The sequence below is a fragment of the Vanellus vanellus genome (assembly GCF_965231255.1).
Source record: "Vanellus vanellus genome assembly, chromosome: 2".
Lineage (NCBI taxonomy): Eukaryota > Metazoa > Chordata > Aves > Charadriiformes > Charadriidae > Vanellus > Vanellus vanellus.
The window spans coordinates 125991859-126012667 of NC_138906.1; the positions used below are offsets into that span (position 1 = coordinate 125991859).

Consider the following 20809-nt stretch of genomic DNA (forward strand, 5'->3'; position numbering starts at 1 on the left):
GCAGCAAATGTTGACTGTTTTTGCTCCCCTTCCTTGTCTTTGATATTTAAATCTTCAATTCCATTAAAGTTAATTCAATCAGTGTAATGTATATGTTATTACTGAATTAAGCACTTTCCCCCCTTCTGTAGGCACAGATACAGAAAAGATATTAAAAATGGAAACTTCAGAAAATGGAAATGGTTTGAAAGGTTATTTCAAGCACAATGTTTTTTGTTGGTTTGGGTTCTTTTCCCCCCATGGCTTGTGCTAGTTTAGTAATGAATATGGCTTCACTGTTTACATTATTCTTTTTTTAACGGAGAAATACCATCATTTCAACACTGAAATAAACATTCTCAGAGCAAGTTGCTTAAAGATGAATGCATGAACAGTCTTTAGGTAATAATAATTTAATCACTTAACTGTGGATATCATATTTCCTATCCAAAAGCACTAGGAAAAGGGTTTCTTTGCTGACAATCCCCGTTTCAGGTTGCTGGAAATATTTGAGAATGCAGCACTGTTTTCTTAGGTGTACGTAGACCCTATCATCCTCATACCACTGCCCTCCCCCAGTCTTATAAAAAGCAGATAGTAAGAATTAGTATGGATCTTTAAAAAATGAGGTGTAGGGAACTGCCTATCAGAGAATAAAGCCTTCTAAATTTGTAATTTGAATTTAGGCAGTCAGACAAAACTAAAATGGTGGCCTTAATCTTTATCTGTTTAGCATTAAGGCACGTTGCTAAGAGAGACCTGCTTCTACTTCATCTGTGATGTGTGAGAAGAGGCTGTCCCCTTGGTGCCTGCTGACCTGAAGGTCTACAGCTAAAGTTAAACAGCAATTTTACAGGACCCTGAAAAAAAATTTGATATTCATTAAGAAATAGTAGGAAATATTACTTAAATAAGTATTAATTACTAAAGCAGTGGTTCACGCTGTCCTTGGATAAGTGCCCTAGAGCAAAGAAAACACTGAACCCCACTGGAGCAGAGCTTCCCAGGACAGGTCTGTCTCCATCCCAGCCCTTTGCTGACTCTACAGCTCCAAACTCGGCAAGATTTGTGAGTATCCAGGATTCATGTCTTGATCCAAATTTTGAACCTCTGCTTATTTCTAAATGCAGGACATGTCAGTTTTTCTAGCATCAGAGTCCATTTTGGTTTATCTAACTATGTCTGTTCAAACAAATAATTAACAGCTACTCTATGGGCTTTAATTTTACCTAATTTTCTAAATGAAAATTATTCTTGGTCTATCCATGGGAAGTTGGAATTTGAGACAAGAAATGCTCCTGTAGCCATTAGCATGCCTTCTAAATAAAACTGGTCTGTTTTCACTGCAACGAGCAGTGAAAAAGGAAGTCCATTAGATACTGGAAATATTGTCCTTCTAAAAGCAGCAGATTTTTATTTGTGCAATGTCGAAGCACTGCAAATCTCAGCAGAAAATTGCACTGGAACAGTGGGCGGTTCCGAATTGCTGGAAAGTTTACAATGGCTTTTATGTTTAAACATCATTTAGCAGCTGTTAAAGGTCAGCACAAATCCTGTACTTTATCAGTATAAATGAAGTCTACAACTGCCAAGAAAAGAATGCATTAAATAATGCAGTGATTATTATCTTGATTTTTTTTTCCTTCAGAAGCAAAAAGGACTTCTTAAGCAGTTCCATTTTTCTCCTCCTTATTTCAAGTTGACAAAGTAAAACACTAATTAAATTATTTATACCAGAAATTTACTTACAGGGATGACACATTTTGTACACAAAGCAAGGAAAACATCTGACACATTGTATAGTGCCAGGTGCAGTTAAGAAAGTGTAATACAAGTCGGCCATCAACTTACTGCAGTTTCATTATCAATTTTATTTCCTACCATACACCAAATGTACAGCACAGAACACAATTTTGTTGTTTTGATGTAAGAAATATTAATTGTATGAAGAAACAGTATACAAACTACTCCAAATTAAAAAAATGCATACATCATTGCTCTTTACAAAAGGTCTAATTTACAGTGTAGCTCATCAATGCATTTAAACACAAAAAAAGAAAAACAAAAAGAAAAAAAAATCAGTGCACATTACAAAACACATCAAGTACAAGGGAGGCAAATAAATACAAACATACTTCACAGAACATCCTGAGCAAACAACCAAACACAGATAAATTAACCTGAAGCCATAGTAAATCATAATAATAAATACATAGGTCAGTAAGAGATTTTTTTTTTTACTTAAATAAAATATATAACAAATTTGTTAAAATATTTAGTAAATTAAATTTTAGTCTTTGTAATGAGTGAACTCATTTTGTATGCATTTAACAAGTATAACAAATGTTTGCTTTTTGTGGTTTTTAGCAAGAACAATAACTTTAATAGCAAATTTTTGTTTGGTGTCCTCCTATTTATATTAGACAGCACATATGGTAGCTTTTGAAAAATCGATTCAAAAATAAACACAGCTCCTAAGAACATACATTTTCCCCTGTCTAAACTAAGATTGGAGAGTTGAATCAACCCTCAAACAAAAAGCAAGCCCCACCTAACGCAGAACAGTGACCACAGTGCATGAGAGTTGAATCACTTTTGAATAGTACTTTTGTGCAGGAACAGTAATAATATAATCGTATATGTCAAGCCTGTGAATGCCATCATATTCAATCTAAATATAAATGAGGCTAATAAAAATAAACACTTTCATTATAGCACGGAGAAATTAAACACACGCTAGATCCATGTATACATTTACACTGAGGCACATATGCACATGAGGTGTGTGTGCATACAAAAAAGGCAGTTTAGCTGGTTGTTTATACCTTTTTCTTAAAAAAAATAAATATAAAAAAAACTTCTGAAACAATGCTTAATTACTTACAATCCCTGAAATAGACATTGCCTCTGTTATAGCAACCGCTACTTTCTGACGGATTCAGAAGTTCCACACCCAGGCTAACCAGATACCGAGGCGCACGCCGGCACCTCCGCTCAAGTGCTCGTCTGTCCGCACCTCCGTCTGTCTGTACGCTCTGTAGCACTTGGTACCCTACCGAAAGACTGGCAACAAATCCAGTATCAGCCTAGTCTTAGGGAATAAGGCTGGGAGAAATCAGTCACGGTGTTGCTGCCGTTCGTTCAAAGAGAAAAGCAGCCACCGTTGCGCTGGAGTGGTATTATTCCTCTCCAGATTGCTGCCTTCTCAGCTGCCCTTAAGTTCAAACCAGTATTAAATGCCATTTCAGGGGAGATGTGTTCGATTTGTTATGTACAAAGCCTTCAGCTTGGGATGTGTTTGTGTTTTTCAAATCCAAATCCATAGCAATACTGGTCACTTGCTTAAAACCTCAACGTCTGGTACTAAAAAATTGTACCAGTCCTATCGAATTACCCTTCTTGTTTAGAGATAATTGTCATTTCCCTCCATGAGCTAACTCTGAAAAAAACTGCAGTGGTAAAATAAATCTGAAGTTCTCTTGAAACATTTCAAATAATCATCCGCATAGGCTAAATCACACAGCCAAGTCAAGTGCTTTGCTGATTGCTATATTTCATTATTGCTAACGTATTCTTTAACACACTGTTTTCCAGCATACTGTGCTTTTAAGAGCCCAAGTTCCCCACTAGTGGGCACCATTTATCTTCTCATTCCATGCATCTTCACATCTCATGTTCCAGCAAACCCATTTCTGATACAAAGCCATTATAAAAAAGCAGGATGTGAGGAAAATAAAACTAGAACCACGGTTCAGTCATTTGTTACTTTCATAGGATTTTTTTTTCTTCCTGTACAAACCCAGCAAGTTATTTAATTTACAGTAAAACTTTTCAGTCTATTTAAAATCCCATTGGAAAATAAATTAATAAACACTTTTGTAAAAATATGGCAGGCCGCAAAAATGCTGTTAAAAGATAAAAAAAACAACTCTTTGATTAGAAATAAATAAAAAATATAAAAAATAGTCGCACACACTTTTTACATTCACTTTACAAAAACTGAGTGCAAAAGAAGAAAAAAAAAGGAATTGTACTGAAATAAATACAATATACTAACAGAGTGCATTGCTGTTAATACAAATAGTCTGTTGTGGTTTTATTCTTTTTTTTTTTTTTTTATGTCAGCTGGGAAAAAATTAGTGCAATGTTGCAATTGTAAATGCAGCATGGCAACCTACACCCCTTAGCAGTACATGAACTCCTAACAGATCCATCTGGAGTTTACTGCTGTTAAGTAATTTCTGTTGCCCAGCAGCTTTCACATCCTACACATGGATGCCCTTCACTGCCTGTTTGATACTTTCCAGCAGAGCTTTGCATTCGGGGGAATAGTCCCGTTCCAGATTGCTGTACATGTCTGTGAGTGTATTTACATATGCTTCGAAATTCTGCTCACTGATTGGCCCCTAAATGAAGACAAAACAGATTATAATTGTAGGAGATAAAATTAAGGCCAAAAAAACCCAAACACCCAACCCCAAAGCACGGAAAAGCAGCAATATGGCAACTGGGGAGAAGTCGTAAGCAGGGCAGCCAGCCAAATTAATGGAGGGGTTGTATAAATGAAGGGAGCTGCACGTGCTGGGGGAACCACACGCTCTCCAAGCAAGAAAAGGGGTTGGAGATGTCATCGTCAGTGTCATTTGCTTTTTTATTGAGGCCTGTTTGGCTCTGGGATTGTGGCTGACATCCCCGTAACTGTCCTCACCTAATCTCCCAGCGACCTTCTGGAGACTGGGAAAGGGCACCGTAACTCTGGAGACCCAAGTACCTTTGTGTGTTTGGCCTGCGTTTGCAAGTAAGACATCAAGGACGTGGAGCTTTTGAGAAGGTACAGCTTTGTTGGCTCCAGAAAAATCACCTGTATGAACCAGGTTAAAGTTTTGATCTAGGAGCAGGGTAAATAAGGATTCTCAGTGCGAAGTTTTCACTCTTTGTGCGGGGTGGACATTCAGGTAGAAAGGGACGAGGGAAAACCCTGTCCTGCGCGGTGCGGTACAGGGCAGAGGTACCAGGGCTGGCTCAGTCCTGGAAGCAACTGTGCCTGCTATCACACAGATTTCATGATCCAGCATCTCTGCAAAGTAAATTAGGCTAAAAGAGCTCTCTGCTAATGCAGCTCCAGTGTTCCTGTTGGTCCCTGAGCTTGCTCATCTGCTTCAAGTGCTGGCAAAAGAGTCTCAAAGAAGGTGCGAAGCTGCTGGCTGTGGTCTTACCATCTGTGGAAGCTGAATGTCAGCGAGGCTGGAGATGAGGGCTTGGCTTAAGCCAGCTAGCTCCTTCAACAGGCTCTCGTTGTTCTGCTCTATGAGTTTGTTCTCTTCTTCTATTGTTTTCAGATTGCTCTCCATAGATGTGATCTAAAAGACACAGGCAGGCACAAACACACAGAGAGATAGACCCTTTGACAGCATTGTAACTGCAGTCTGAACCCAATTATGAGAGGGGCCACAGTGCATCTGAAACTCGGGTATAGGTTTTTTTTTTTAGGAAAGACATAACTTCTCCACAGAATATTCAGAGCGAGGGAGAGGTGGTATTTGCTCTGAACTGATGAACTTTGCTGCTGGTTCATGGAGAAACCTTGTGGCAGCGAGGCACTGGAGTGTGCCCGGGGGTGGGAGGAGGGAATTGAGCTCGGGGGAGAAGGTCAATGTGGAGCTGGGATGGAGAGTGTGGCCGCACGGCTGGCGGAGGGAAGGAGAAAGGAGGCTGATGTTTACATTGCTGTCCTGCTCTTACAGCATCCCTGCTGATGGACCACAATAGCAAGGGCACGGGTATTAGCAGTTGTGCTACTTTCCTGCCCTGCTCCTGGGCGGAGGGTAGAGCTGTGGGTTGGCTGGGATTAGCGACAGGGCTGGCGCTGGAAACAATAAGAGAAAAATCGAGTGGAAAGGAAACTAAGAGGTTGAGCGCATATCAGTCATTGCAAAGATGATCTCTGACCAACAGAATAGAAACAAGGGCTTTGGAAAAAGCAGGAAAAAGCATCTGCAGTAGCAAAATGGTATCTTTTTCAGCGTGAGAGCGTTGGGAATATACCGAGCTCTGAAGGCTTATGTGTCAAAAGCAGCGCTGAAACCCCAAAAGCAGAGACGTCAGGGCCTGGTTCCCCACTGCCCAGCTCCTCGCCCCACAGCGGGCACCGGGGCAGCAGGGAAGGACAGAACCAAGGGCTGCCACCCCTGACCCTGGCCACGGCTCTGCAAGGCGCAGACCCATGGAGTCACGTCCACGGCTGCTATGTCCACCCTCTCGTCCTTAGGATGCACATCTCTGCACTGCTTAAATGTCTCTGGCTGTGGCCACTTTACTTCCCTTCCTCACGCGCTGTCGCACATCAAAACTGTCCCCAGTGGGATGAACCCCTTTTTGCCTGCCTGCGATCTGCCACAACCCCTCCTCCGGAGGGTGCTCGCTCGCAGCAGCCCAACGCCTGTTTGGGCTAGATTAAAAGGAGATAGAGCAAGCCGTGTAGGGGACGTGTTGCTTCAGCTGTGGTTCAGTTCAGGCTTTGCTGGTCAGACTGCCTTCCCCAGGGAGCAAGTCCGAGGAGAAGAAACCTGACTGCGTAAGTTGGGCCATCTCTGGGCAAACAGCACAGCGATCAACAGAGAGAACTGAAATAAGTGTCCTGAGGCGCTGAACACCGCCCCCACCCCCTCCCTCGCTGCAGTGCGATTTGGGATGGATCCTCACAACCTTTGCAGTGTGAAGCCAAACCATTTAGAACCAGCACAGCTGGCATAAGGTTCACTCTTATTTAGACCATACACGTGGTGATTATTACAAAAACAGCATAAATCAACACTATTGATTCCAGCGTGGTACAAATACAGAGGGGTACGGTTACACTCAGTTTATTTTACATCCGTTTAGACTTACATTCAGTTCCCAGATCTCATTTAGGAACTTTTTACAGAAACCTTTATTCCTAAAATTTTAAGCAAGCTTCTGCTCTTACTTTTACCTAATCTGCCCAGGTGAACTCCCAGGTGCATATAGGAGTCTCTGTAGGGAAGAACGTATTCAGCTCACTCCATAGAACAACTATCAGCGTCTTAAAGCCGATTTAATCTCTCCAGTACACAAAAGAATGAAAGAGAACGACTTTTTTCCACAGCTCCGGTCAAACTCGTCTGCTACACAAATTAGCAAAAGGCATCCATTCGTTAGCAGGTGTTGCCTGGAGGCAAAATTCAAACTATTTGAATAACTGACAGCGAGTGAACTGAGCTAGGGAGATTTTCTTAAGTACACATAACAAAGTCCACTCACATTAAGAGTCAGAGTGTCCCGGTAAGAGGTAATATCCTCCCTAAAAACTGCTGTCATGGGATTCTGCACAGTTTGTTCAACAAAGGAAAATGAATGTTTTGTCCGTAAATACGTTTTTTCTGCTTGCCAAGATCAGCTCCAAACGGCTCTGAATTTGTCATTCACCAGATCTTTAAGACAATACCCAGGAATCTGCTGCTTATTTACAGAAAATAAAAAAAAAAACAAAACCCAACAACAACAACAAAAAAAAGCATGTAGGATTTTGGTACTTTTAAGTGCCACAAAATGATGGGAAAACAAGTGCACAGGAGACTGTTTAAACATAGCATTTACATAGCATTTAATTTATTTACTGTGCTTAAACATAGCATAAGAAAAGGTAAAACTTTCATGTTGACGTCATACCTGGGTTTGAAGTTTCATCATGTCAGCTTCAATTTTAAGATTGGATTCATTCAATTCTTTTATTTCCTCATCCAAGTGTCTGATTTCTTCATCACTCTCAATACCTGCAAATAGTTGAAAATACCAATATCAGATTTAAGGTGTCCACACGTAAATGGATGTATGAGTAACAAGCTGCTGTGACTGAACGAGAGGAAGATAACAAGCTTTTGATCAAATGATTGATCCTTAAATTACCTCTTGCTTTGCCTTCACTGTCAAAATTGTATCCTAGCTGTAAAACATCTATATGAGCTGAAACATAGAAGGGGGTTTCTGAGTCTTTGTGTTTCACGATTCTTTTTTTTTTGCCAGTGCAATATACAACTGCAAGCTGGAGGGTACAGAAAGGAAAAATTGCCCAGGAAGAGGAAAGTTTATCATAAAGCATGAGGGAGTATTTACAACTTTGGGTTTTTTTGTTTGTTTGGGGTTTGTTTTTTTTTTTGGTTGGTTGGTTTGGTTTGGTTTGGTTTTTAAAGAAACAGAACAGCAACCCTTCTTTTGCAGGGAACATCCCGGGGTAACATCTCCACTAGTATAATTGCCGACTTTAGCCAGCCCATCTGTACCTGCTTCTGATCTTGCAAGAAGCTCTGTGGGGGCAAATCTCTGTGTAGAATAACTTCAAGAAGCGCAGCCTTAGTTACACGTGATAAATAGTGAAATTTAAATAACAGCAAAAGAGAAATTGTCAGAAAGCGAACAAGCATTACAGAAAAAAAAAAAAAAAAAGGAAGGAAGACTTTTATTTTACATCCTCACAGGTTAGATATAGCAAAGAAAACAAACCTTCAGGTCTTTAATGAAAGCCTTGTCCTGAAAAATACTGAGCAGCTACAGCTGCTGGCAATAGGTGTCCCTCTCTCTGCTTAGTATCACCCTGAGTCCAATCCTGCCTAGAGGTTTCTGCCGCTGTTGTTACTGCTTTAAAACCTAAAGCCCTGAACTGAGTCTACTGGGGAGCCAGCTTGGGAAATCTGTAAGCAGCAGTCCCTGCCCCAGGAATAACATGGATGCATGGAAGCAAGCTCGCTTGCCCGACATGACACGACTGTTTTGCTCAGCAGTTGGAAGCATGAAGACCAAGTTCCCTGAATCCTGGCTCAATGCCCACCTTTCTAAAGCACGCTGTGTAAGAAAGGAGAATACTACATATTTCCCCCCGTAACTACTTGTTAATTGTTCCTTTACACTTGGGTTAGCAAAATTGTCCAAGTACTGCACAGATACTAAAGCGTGTAGTGTTCAGGTTTAGGGAGAGGAGCCGATTTCTGCACACAGTATTCATCCCTTCCTGCCTTAGTCATCAGACAGCTAAGTCTTCCTGATCTGTAACTAAGAATTTGTTAGTAATAACAATATTGAAAGCGTCTCCAAATCAAAAAATAAAACTTTGAGACAAGATGAGAGCACACACTCAGTGTTGAGTTATCATGATGTAAATGAGAATAATTTTATAATCTCTCACGCAAAGATTTTTGTTATTCAAGATTTGTTATTGCTAGAGACAACCGAAAGGAGTGAGAATTAATGCCAGAATGGCACAAAGGGGCATAAGTATAAATGGGAGTCAAGGCCCTTCTATCTAAATAAATGTCATCATCTCTTACAAATCTCCTTACCACCACTTGCTTTAAGCTTGATAGTCATTAATTCTTCCGAAATTTTGCCCTTTTTTATGGCTTGTGCATTCAGAGGACAACCAGACAGGCTGAAACGGATAGGAAAAAAAAAACATTAGCACCCACTTGAAAATGGCAACAATCCTTTCAGGCAATATTATCATGCACTTGGACAGACCTCTGTACCTAAGGTCACATCAGTATCTCCATTATAGCATAGCTTCAGGGAATGACATAACTCATAAAGAGCCATTTAACTATATATTCCAGCTTGAAAATTGGCACAGAAATCTCAACCTATAAGTAAACAACTCTTAAGCGTATTTCAGAATAATCAAAATAGCAGTGGCAGCTACTGTGAAGTTATGCGAAGATGCATTTACAGAATTCTTGAAGTTCCAACACTTATAAATAAAAACTCTCTATTGTTTTTTATTAAGCATTTGTGCTCCAGAGGAGCAGGGAAGTATGATGGCAAGTTTACTCTCCTAAAAAAAATTAGTTAATGGGATGATTTCTGTGGCACACCAGTATTGTATCATTTTGTTGATACATAATAATGATCAATACAATAACAACTCTGGATATACCCTATAGACTGTAATAGCCTTTTTGAATGGTTCTATTATATAGTCAGTTTGCTTTTTAACCACTGTTCACATTAAATTACATTTTGCCATTTCAAAGCTTACAATTTCATCAGCTGGTAATTATCTGAGGAAATTTTTATAGCCTGCTAAAGGGCTAAGATGAATTGCATTGTCTTAATACTATCTTTATAAATGACAAAGAAAAAATACCCATATGCTGAAGAACTGGCAGAAGGATTTGTATTCAGACATAGCCGAGTAAGGAGTGAAGGAAAATTTTGTTCCACAGGAAAATGGTTGATTTTTGTGTGTGTGTAAAAATTAAAAACAAAAATCCTAACAGACATGGTGTTTCCACATGGGGGGGGGGGGGGGGAAGAAAAGCTTTTGCAGGTTAAAGCTAGCTTCGCACTGGCTTAGCTGAACGCTGTACAGGGAAAGATGCTCATTCTCCAGTTCTAAAATGCTGCTTATTATCTCTGCCCAGAGCAGATAACTAACCAGAAGAATGTCTCAAAGCCATGGGTTACCTGTTGGGTTTCAATTGTCCTAGGAAAGGATATCATATCGTAAAGCTATATTTACTGCTTCCTTTTAACTAGCATGATATTGAGTGTGATCCAGCCTTATGTAGGACAGAAATCATCTGGAGTATGAGTTGCAACCAACTAACATACTATTTATGTTATTTGCTTAATTAGCCCCAATTTACAGTGGTGTCCTAATGTAAAGACTTTAATATGGAACGTAGATCATAAAGTTAGGGTAACAACTGGAGTCTGGCTGAATTTGTTCAAGTGACCTTGGGCATTCTTGTTATTGGAGAAGTTGGTTCTAAGTGTTAGAAATAAAGGAAAGAAGGTACGGAATATAGACTTAATTCCTCGTACAGACAGAAGACCAAATTTGCCAGGAATTAATTCAGATTCTACAGCCAGATTCTTTGTGTAATATTGATTGAAGGTGGTCAAATTACACTAGTGTTTTCACAGTGATAAATAGTAGTGTTTATTGTTACTGGTTATATGTGGAATGCCTGCTTTGTAAGGATAGTTTTCTTCATAAGATTGTTATAACTTCAAACTTGTGTAATCCTTATGAGTTCTAAATGTTTACTTTTTTGTGCAGTTCTAGCTATTTACATACAAAGTTTATGAAAACAGCTTTTCCACTGGTAAAAGATGCAATGAATGCAGCCCTTGCTCTTGCTAAATCTTTTCTGGTAACATTTCAATGATATTTGCATTTTCCGTACAAGATATACAGATACATCTCCATATTTGCCTAGGAAAGAACTCTATTAAATTTTAAACCATGTAGAAACTGTGCTAATCTGAAGAAAAGACCTTGGAAAGTCACATTGCAATTGGAACATAGAAAAAGACCAAAAAGTTGATCTCAAGTCTCTGAAAGTTATTCTGATCCCTATAACTTCAGCTGCAATGTAAACTACGTAGTTACTTAAAGACTTCAGCACAATTTATTCAGACTGTAACCTCACATGTTGCCAATTCAACAGCGGAACGTTAAGGGAAAATAAAAAGAGAAAACACAAAGTTATACCTTCTGTGGGTGACAAAAACATTATTAACATGACCCAGCCCGTTGCAGCCTGGCAAAGGACAGTGTGGCAGCTCTTGTTTGTTCAGTTTCCAGGATAGTGAAGACCCATTGACGGGACTCTCCTTCTGTCTCTTGGCAGCCAAAGGACAACCAGAAGCAGTGCGATGAGAAGTGTATTTACCTGATATGTGACCTTGGCCATCACAGCCTATCACTGGACATCTACAGAAACACAGCAAAAGAACCCTCGTTTTCACTGGAGAGAGCAGGCGAAGACAGTCTCAAGCAAGTCTGAGAAAATCGTTCCAGCTGCCTGTGCCGCTTTGCATTAATGGATTAAGACTCAGTCCCCGGAGGCACACTGTACCTGAGCATCCAATTCACGTCAAGCTGAGCTATGGGGGCTCAGCTGATCTTAGGGCAATTTAAAATACAGTCATACCGCCCGAGAAACTCAAACAGTCATTTAGATAGTATTTTGCCAGAAAAGAAAATTGCAATTCTATCACAGGCAGTATATCTCCCTTCTACTGTTGTATGGAAAGTCAACATTCTCTCCTCTCTATCCCGGTTTCTGACATGAAGCGGAGGGTGGGTTCCTGTACCTGGAAAACTTGCATCATCTCACGCAAACACTTGCAAAGAAAGATTTGGGATGGTTTTTTGCACTGCTCTGCCAGTGTTATGCAGCCTGTCATACATCATTAGCAAGTATTAAGAACAACATCGTTTGCAACTAAATCTTCATATCTACATTCTGGCGGTGGTCATTTACTGACTTTAATGGAATGTGTGTTCAGGTCAGGAAAGTAGTGAATCTTTACTAAGTTTCCAGTTCTCACTTTAAGTGAAATTTTAATTTATTTATAGAGAAAAGATGAGACATATTTAAGTTCTCTGAGGCATATTTTTAAGGTGTCACTGATTTAATTAGCTGACATGTTAAGATTTCACTACAGGCGAAATAATTTATTTTCCTTGATTTTGCCAAATTTTCCAAGTACGTGGCAATTTCATAGCACCATTTAAAATAATTGGACCGACGCAAGCAGGAATAGCAATCCTTCCTCACTGCTCAAGCCTCAAGGTGACGGACTCCACCAGCTTCACTGGAAGCAGAAACACCTGGTTCGGCTCCAGCTCTGGGCTGTATCCTCACGTGGCTCAGACTAAATGGAGCATCTCCTATGGTGCCTCGAGTCCTGAGCTCTTATGGGCTTTTTCCCCCCCTTCACTGGTGGTAGACTTCTGCTTTTGTACTCACTTAAGTTCAGGGTCTTCTTTTTCTTCCTTGGTAGGAGTCACTTTGATACCTCCTTTCCTGGCACGAGGACAACCAGATAAGCTGAAAGAAGCACACAGAATAAAAGCCACCTCTTTCTGCTACTGCTTGCCAAGAACCCGGAGCGCTGCACCCCTGTGCGATGGGACGGGTTTTACCTTCTGTGAGATGCATAGTTCCCTGTCACGTGGCCAGAGCCGTCACAGCCAGGTGTCGGGCACCTACGGAATAATACAGGGAGCTTAAAAAATACGGCTTCAAAGGTACACAGTGAATAAAGGGTATATTCTACATTGTGCCTAGGGTGGAAGAAAAAACAGCAGAGGGTTTTTTTGAATGATCAAAACTAGTCCTTGATGATTTGGGTGTTTTTTTTTGTTGTTTGTTTGGTTTTTGTTTTGTTTTGTTTTGTTTTTTTAAATGAGCAGGCTCCTTTCATACTTTTTTTTTTTAAAGAGTTTTAGTAAGGAATGCGAAACATATTAACATATTGCATATGATGTGTAGATTTAATCAGTTTATAACACTGTTTGCACCCAACATTTTTCTTTGTAGACAATCAACATAAAAATAAAAGCAGCTGATATAGATCTATTTGTAAATTTGCTGTTATGTGTTTGTTTGTTATTCCTCTGATATTTTCAGGTACAGATATAAATAAGCACTTTGCCAGTGTTTACAGAAGGGGAAATGGAAGCGAGAAGCAGTTTTACTTTTGGGCATCAGTAGATGATAGCCAGAATTTGAATTTAATAATTTGTATATTCTAGCGCTGTAAGCATACAACAGGGCCATATCTTTCTAGCACTAGAGTCCGTTGGGTATTCAGCTTGGCAATTGGATTATGCTTATGTCTCATAGTTAAGGGGTTTCTGTGTGTGTGTGCAACAAACAAGCCTTTTCAAGTATGAATGTTTAATACTAAACCACCCCTACAGTGAAAGGAAACAAACCTGGCTGTTACTGTGGTTTTGCCAGTGGTCTGGGAGGGTGGGCTTCTTTCTCGCTGGTTGTATGTAGAGAATGTGCTCCAAAAGCCTACTGGAGTCACTAGATCTTTCCACTGACTTCTGCGGGATTTGGAGCAGGACCTTACTGGTAGCACCTTACATCTCAGAAGTTCAGATTTTTTTATTTTTATTTTATTTTCATTTAAGGCTTGTGTGGGTTTTTGGTTTGGTTTGGTTTGGCTTGGTTTGGCTTGGTTTGGCTTGGTTTGGCTTGGTTTGGTTTGGTTTGGCTTGGTTTGGTTTGTTTTTTGTTTTTTTTTTTTAAGAGAAGAGAAACACCTCAGCACGCAAAGCAGCAAGAAAAAAATATTTACCTTTAGCAGTTGTGCCAGCCATTCCTATGTTTCTGTATTATACAGCACAAAGTTTTTATGCTAAGCGTCTCAAAGGGCTTTTTGAATGCTATGATTTTTACAGAGTATCAGGTTTACAGAAACAGTTGTGCCGAATAATTTTGTACTGAACCATTAAGGAAATTTGCATTGTTCAATACTCTCTTAAGAGTGTCAGTTGTTACCGAATCTTCCCTGAGGTGAGGAGATGGGTGGTTTAATCTAGTCATTGGTAGGCTGCCATGGAAAACACCTACAAATATAATTGTAAGAGCACATCTGAGTGTGCAGGTGTATCTCTTCACAGAATATTTAAAACTATTTTTCTGCGAACAATTAATTTGTCAAAAATGTGATTTCTTTTGGACATGACCAAATTTATTCACTGAATCAAGTAGAATTCAGCAAATAATTTCAGCTGAAGAAAGGGGAGAGAGTTGTTTTTTTTTTTTTAAAAAAAACATGTCAAAACATTTCATGATGACATTTTCTGAACAAAATATTTTGGCAGAATGACATGAGTCACACTGATAGCGAAGGTAGAGGTGTGGGTTGCAGAGTGCCAGATACGCTCGACTGTGTAGAGCTAAATGTTGACCTGTCTGAGTGTGGGACAAGGGCTGGGCACAATGTCATGTGGAGCAGGAAGCAAGGGCAGATGTCTGGAGAGTGTGAATGCTCACAAGTAAATCCAGAACACCTGCCAAATACTATGGCTATTATTTTTGGCTACTTGTTTTATCAGATGATCACAGATGGAAGAGCTGTCTGCATAGACTGGACTTGGATTTTAATTCAGTAAGAGCTCTTTGTGGGAGACATTCAGATCTGAGAGTCCGAGGGTTATGGACTTAAAAAAGACACTGAACTAAATTTAAATCTCCCCATTTGTATTTACCAACTTTGGCAGCAGATAGACTTCACAACCGGACTAGGGTTCAAAGTATTCTTGAGGTCGTTAAAGATTTGAGGCTGTGATATTATCAATACTGATGAAATTATAAGATGATATTTCAGGTGGGCTACTGACCAATTAGTCAGAAAGTTTACTAGCAAGATTCCTAAGCTTGACCACTGGGTTGGGTTTTCCAAATATTGGTTATATCTTTGTATGGATTGTGAAATTCCACAATACATGATACACCAACCATGTATCGCCTTACAGTCAGTAATACTGACTGTGGATCTTCATCAGCTTTTAACTGGCTGATGAGTTTGGACTGGTGCCCCAGCTTAGGGAGTCATCCTCTGTTACGGATTCCTGTGCAGAGCCAAGAAAATCAGATTTACATTGGAGGGCCAGAGGCCTCAGGAGCTCGAGCTAAAAGATGTCAACTCTCAAGTGGGTGTAGGTTACAGATTCTTTTACAATTCATCGTTTGTTTTCCAAGAGGAAATGTCTCAGAGATTTCACGTAGAAATTCTTGTAACTGTGCATTGAGTACCTGCTATTTCGTTCCCTTCTCCAAGAGAATTGCCTTATCTTTAGGTAGATGAGCTACAACTGCATGTAAAATTGATACACTGTGCTGCAGATCTAGGAGCATTTCTGGTACTTTAACTCACTGGAAAGCTCACAGGAATGATTGGATATGAACTGTAGTTAAGGCAAAGCCACAGAGGTCAACTGAGAAAGCCATTGACTGAAATATGTCACGCTGCCTATTGAATATGGATCAGTATAAATGTGTTGTGTGAAACCTATCTTGATGAACTGCTAAAATCCCTCCTAAAATTGACAATTAGCCACTGCAACAACTTGTTTAAGGGTAGGACTGACTACCTATTCCTTAAGGTTTCTGAACCATAAGTAAATATCTTTCCAAAGTACAATTTAAAAACTCTTTAGGGCTCGATAAAAAGCTCTTTGGTGAAACAGGAAAATCAGTCATAATTATCCCTTACAGCTTTAAAATCTGATTCATCATCAACTTCAGTATGTTTTAATTTGACCACCAATTGCTCTGTGCAGCAAGAATCCTCAGATAAAAAAATTCTTGAATCTGACTCAAAGGCTCACTTTCTGAACAGATCTTCCTTATTTCCAAACTGTAGATCACATGGAAGCCTTGTATCTTTGCTGGCTTAGAGTTTCATAATTAAAGCCAAAATCGTATCTTGATTCTGGCAAATTAAATGCGAATAACATTTGGAAAAAATACACAGTTTTTTCATATTCATGCCTAACTACATGAGAATACTTTCGTGGCCTGATTCTACGAGCATTTATGCCCTCTGCTCACATAGCAGTAGTAATATTAACTATTGATATGACTATAATATACCAGTGCAAGTACAAGTACGATTGCAGTTTTTGGCATAAGATTTCATTTAGCCAGCACTTATCAAAAGCAGAGCCTTGTTTAAAATTTCACCTGTGCTATGTTTGCAGGAAGCTAAAACAAGGTGGTGCATTTGTGGAAAATAATTTTATTTAGCCCTTTTTCCTTTTGCAAATTGTCTGTGAACAGATTTTGATTTTTGCTCTTTTTCTAGTTAATTGAAATTAAATGCTAAGTGCGTTATGCAACATATTTCTGTCTGTGAAATGTCCATGAACTTTGACTTTGTCTTTCACAACTCACTTATTATACATGGCGTACAGTGTGCAGTTTGTCATTTAAGTCATATGCTGTTGCTCCTCTTTCCTTATGGCATGACCAAAACTCTAGAAGCTTTAGTGGAAAAATAACCATATTGGTATGCAAATTTCCTTATTCACACATGAATATGGGGGGGGGGGGGGTTGCTGCATGAGGAGCAACTATTCAAAATATTTGTGTGAGTGTCTATGTATGGCAGAAAGCCAACAAAAGCAGGGACAAATACATATGACTCAGCAAATGATTTCAAATTTGTCAGCATTTTCGGAAGTCAGTTCCTTGCTTCTTCTGCTGCTCTTTTTAGAACAAACAAAACCTAAATGTTATACCTTTGAGACTCAGTGATGGGAAAATGGAAGCGTTGTGCCAGTGTGTCAGTTTACCTACTGGCTTTGGGAACTGCTTTGAATGGTTGCCCACATAAATCTCCTTTCTTTGCCATTGCTGCATCTGCAGTAGGTTCAACTCCATAGCTCCCATCAGTTCAGCATTTTTTTTATAATTTAAGTTGTGAGATTAGGGGGTAAGACCACTAACATTTGATCTGGGGAAGCTAAACACTGAGTTAAGCCTAAATGTATGTATGTTACACTTCTACTATTAATACCATCGGAACAGCATAATAGTGCCATGATCAGACTGTATTTTCTTCTATCTGGACTAGGGATTAACCTAAAGGACAGAAAGGACAGTCACGGGATTCTCCCCTTTTTACATGCATTCATGAGTTTTTCCAAGCCGTCTATTATGGGATCCAATTTACAAGTTGCAGAGGGAAAGCTATGAAAGAACTCTAATTATCCTTTCCTCTTCCCCACATCCTTATTGACAAAGCCAATTCAATAACTAGATGACTGGTTGCCAGTGCCTCTCTTGACTACAGATTTTTGAAATATTCATATGTCCCTATACATCTGTCTATATAGCAGAGCCTGCATAGTCCTTTTGTAAGTGACATTTCATGGTGAGAATTATGCCAGCAAAAAATCATATGACTTGATGTCTGCTTCAGTGACATTAAACTCATAGTATATGGTAGTGAATGATAAAAAATGATTTGCAGGAGTTCTGGTCTCATTTTTAGATTTATTCTAAATGAATTTATTTCTAACTACATAATTCTAATTTATTCTAACTGGATCAGACTGAGTTATTTGCCAGATTTGCCTTACATGTTACATATTTTCTATTTCTCTCCGATTCAGAAATACTATGAGAGTAGCATGTCTCCTAGTGTTTACAATTTTTTCCCCAGGTCATTGTTAATTCATGGAAATGAAGGGGTACAAAAAAGAAGATGGACAAATGGAGAAAGGTAAACTCTATTTCACTCAAAAGCTTTCAAACCAATTCACTTCAAATTTTGGACAAAGGTTTGACATTACTCAGAGCAATTCAAATGAACAATTGCATTAATGTAGGGAACTTGTTGGTCAAAGATAAATAACAATAAATTTTGTGCTATTATCAATACTTACTTAAGCTCCTGAGAGTTAGCAGCCATAAGGGATTTTAATGTCTTGTCAGCTAATGGACACCCAGAAACACTGAAAAAAGAATGATGCAAAATATTTTACTAAAACAGAACTTTTCTTTCTTTTTTTTTTTTTCTTTCTTCTTAAAACAGCAATGTCCAGACAATCTATGACTTAGAATGGGAAAAAAGAGATCCTCAAATATTTGCTCATGACAAAGGAGGAGCAGCCAATATCAGGCTGTAGTTCTTAAATGACTGGAAAGATATATGTTTAGGGCCAAATATTTCTCAGTCCCTGTAAAGCTTTGCACGGGGAGGCAGTGGTACACAGACTCCTTCCTTTATGTTGCCTACATGAAGGGCAGGAAGAGCATCTGGTCCACGTGGCTGAGAAAAGGCAGAAACTGCTTCCATCCTGCTCCCAAAAGGAAAGGCAGGAAATTATTATTTCAAACCCTAGGTTGACAGTAGGCTATTCTGAGGAAAATATTTGGCATCCTCAGATTATTTTAGAAGATCTATGACTTTCAAAGCCATTCGTAGAAACATCTGTGGAAACCTGATTAAAATCTCATGCACCAGCATCTGTACAGAGAGTGCTTGTGCACTTAGAGAAATGAAACCTTTACCAAATGACCTATCGACAGGTCTCAGCTGAGACACGCAGTTACAGTAATAAGCATACGCTGCTAAACTCCATCAGTCTATCGAGCCCAGACCTTCACAAAATATAACAAAACTAGGAAAACCGGCCACATTTCTGTATGGATTATTTTCTGCAAATTAGTTTTGAAGACTTATTCATGGTTATTATAATAGTGTTCAAAGATCACAATAGCTAAATGTAGCTCTATTTCCTGCTTTAGGTTTCCCGTTGTTTCTCACCTGCGATGTGAGGCATAGTTTCCTGTGACGTGACCACTGCCATCACATCCTGGAGTTGGACAGCTATGCAAAGAAGATGCAATGAGAAATTAGAGTATGTATATTACACCCCACAGCCCACCCTACCCTGCAGTGAATTATGTAATGATCCTTAGGGCAATCACATTCACCGTTACATTCATCATCTCAACACTATTATGACACTACAGAAAACTAGCAAAACTTACACAACACTTCCAGTTTTCAATTGTTACTTGAAGCATAGATGGAAAAATTTTTTCCTATTTCCACTGTGCAAAAGAGTCAAAACCTTGGTTTTTTTTAATCTATATAATGTGAAATGACCATGCTTTGAGAAGACTTTTTGGTTACAACTTGGGTTCTTAAAAGGACAATTTCGTTACCGGTACCGAATTTTGACAGCAATTCATAAATGTTAGGGATGAAGTTTCTGATCTGACCTCCTGTATAACACAGGCCAGAGGATGGTAATATTCTAAATATAATTTCCTTGACTTCTGACTAAAATAAGGCACCTTCTTTAGAAAAACATCCGATCGTTATTTTCTGACACAAGTGAAAAAGTAGGTGTTATGGTTGCTTGCAGAACAAAAAGCACGTCAAGCTCACACAGCTGAAGTTCAGGACGAGCACAAAAGTTTCCCAAGATGTTTCTCAGCTGAACTGAGAAGTGATACAAAGGTGGTGTACATTTAGCACAACAACTATGTCCCTTTATGCCAAGAGATAGAGTTGTGTTTGACTTGGAGAAAGTTTTATAGCTTCTGGTTTTGCTCAGCCCTTCTTCAGTCATAGCACTGAGCTCACTCATCAAATTGGGATATAGTCCTCTGCAAGAGGGCAAAGACATCAAGAAATGCGATTTGTGCGTGGAGGGGGAAGTGAATTAAGTATACCTTTCTACAGCATTTTACAGCACTAGCACCTACCCTTCAGAGTCACCTTATGAAGTGTTGTATCTTCTTTCACTGGGCCCATGGATAAGAAGGGTAAGCAGAAACTGCACAAGAACTTTTAACTGGTGCTCCATAGCAGTGAGCAAGGGGTACCTGAGATCCTCACCTGACTAGTTCCTCTGAGCTGGCAGAGTGCTAGGAACTTTTTCAAATCTGTAAAGCAGCCTTAGGAAGACATCAGCCTCATTTTCACAGCCCAGTTCAGCCTGAGCAGTGCAGTTATGGGCAAGAGAATTAACATGGAAAAATAGAAAGCACATGCTAGGAGATAGTATTTATAAATTAGTTCACAGCAAACAAACTAACCATGTCGGATTTTTTTTTTTCTGCAAGTGCTTATGTCATTTTAAAAACTTCCTCATGATGGAGCCACCTGTACTGAATTGTTCTGTACAAGTTCTGAGCTTAAAGAGATCGTAGAAATGCAGTCTGTTCCCTATATTACCTATAGATTCTTCTTTTAAATTAAAACTGTTTCTTTTTTTAATTTTCTGGACAGCTACGTTTTAGATACCTGTTTCTACTCACTGAAAATAATACAGTAAGACCACTGTAAGCTGTTCATTGCCCTTGTATATACTCTGGGAATCATTATTTAGGAGAGTAGAAAAGTATTTTAGACATCTCAAAACAGGTCAGTATGAGGAATAAATGTTACAAAAGAAAAACCAGTAGTCTTCAGCAAATAAACTCTCAGTGATTTTTGTACACATTCGTTTTAGAAGAGGCAAAAAAAACCCTGACCTGTAGCAATTTAG

The 20809-nt window shown here is 39.2% G+C and overlaps 1 protein-coding gene across 1 annotated transcript in view; it reads right to left on the reverse strand.

Annotated features, from left to right (window-relative positions):
• Nucleotides 1-4244: 4244 nt before the first annotated feature.
• ST18 (ST18 C2H2C-type zinc finger transcription factor) overlaps nucleotides 4245-20809 on the reverse strand; it is a gene marked incomplete at both ends in the record, with an annotated part of 157513 nt that continues 140948 nt past the window's right edge. Inside the window, 9 exons of the mRNA XM_082499226.1 lie at nucleotides 4245-4385; nucleotides 5196-5339; nucleotides 7669-7772; nucleotides 9333-9421; nucleotides 11486-11707; nucleotides 12750-12830; nucleotides 12926-12988; nucleotides 18191-18259; nucleotides 19075-19137. Coding sequence (XP_082355352.1) covers nucleotides 4245-4385; nucleotides 5196-5339; nucleotides 7669-7772; nucleotides 9333-9421; nucleotides 11486-11707; nucleotides 12750-12830; nucleotides 12926-12988; nucleotides 18191-18259; nucleotides 19075-19137 — 976 coding nt within the window. The remainder of the gene's footprint in view (nucleotides 4386-5195; nucleotides 5340-7668; nucleotides 7773-9332; nucleotides 9422-11485; nucleotides 11708-12749; nucleotides 12831-12925; nucleotides 12989-18190; nucleotides 18260-19074; nucleotides 19138-20809) is intronic.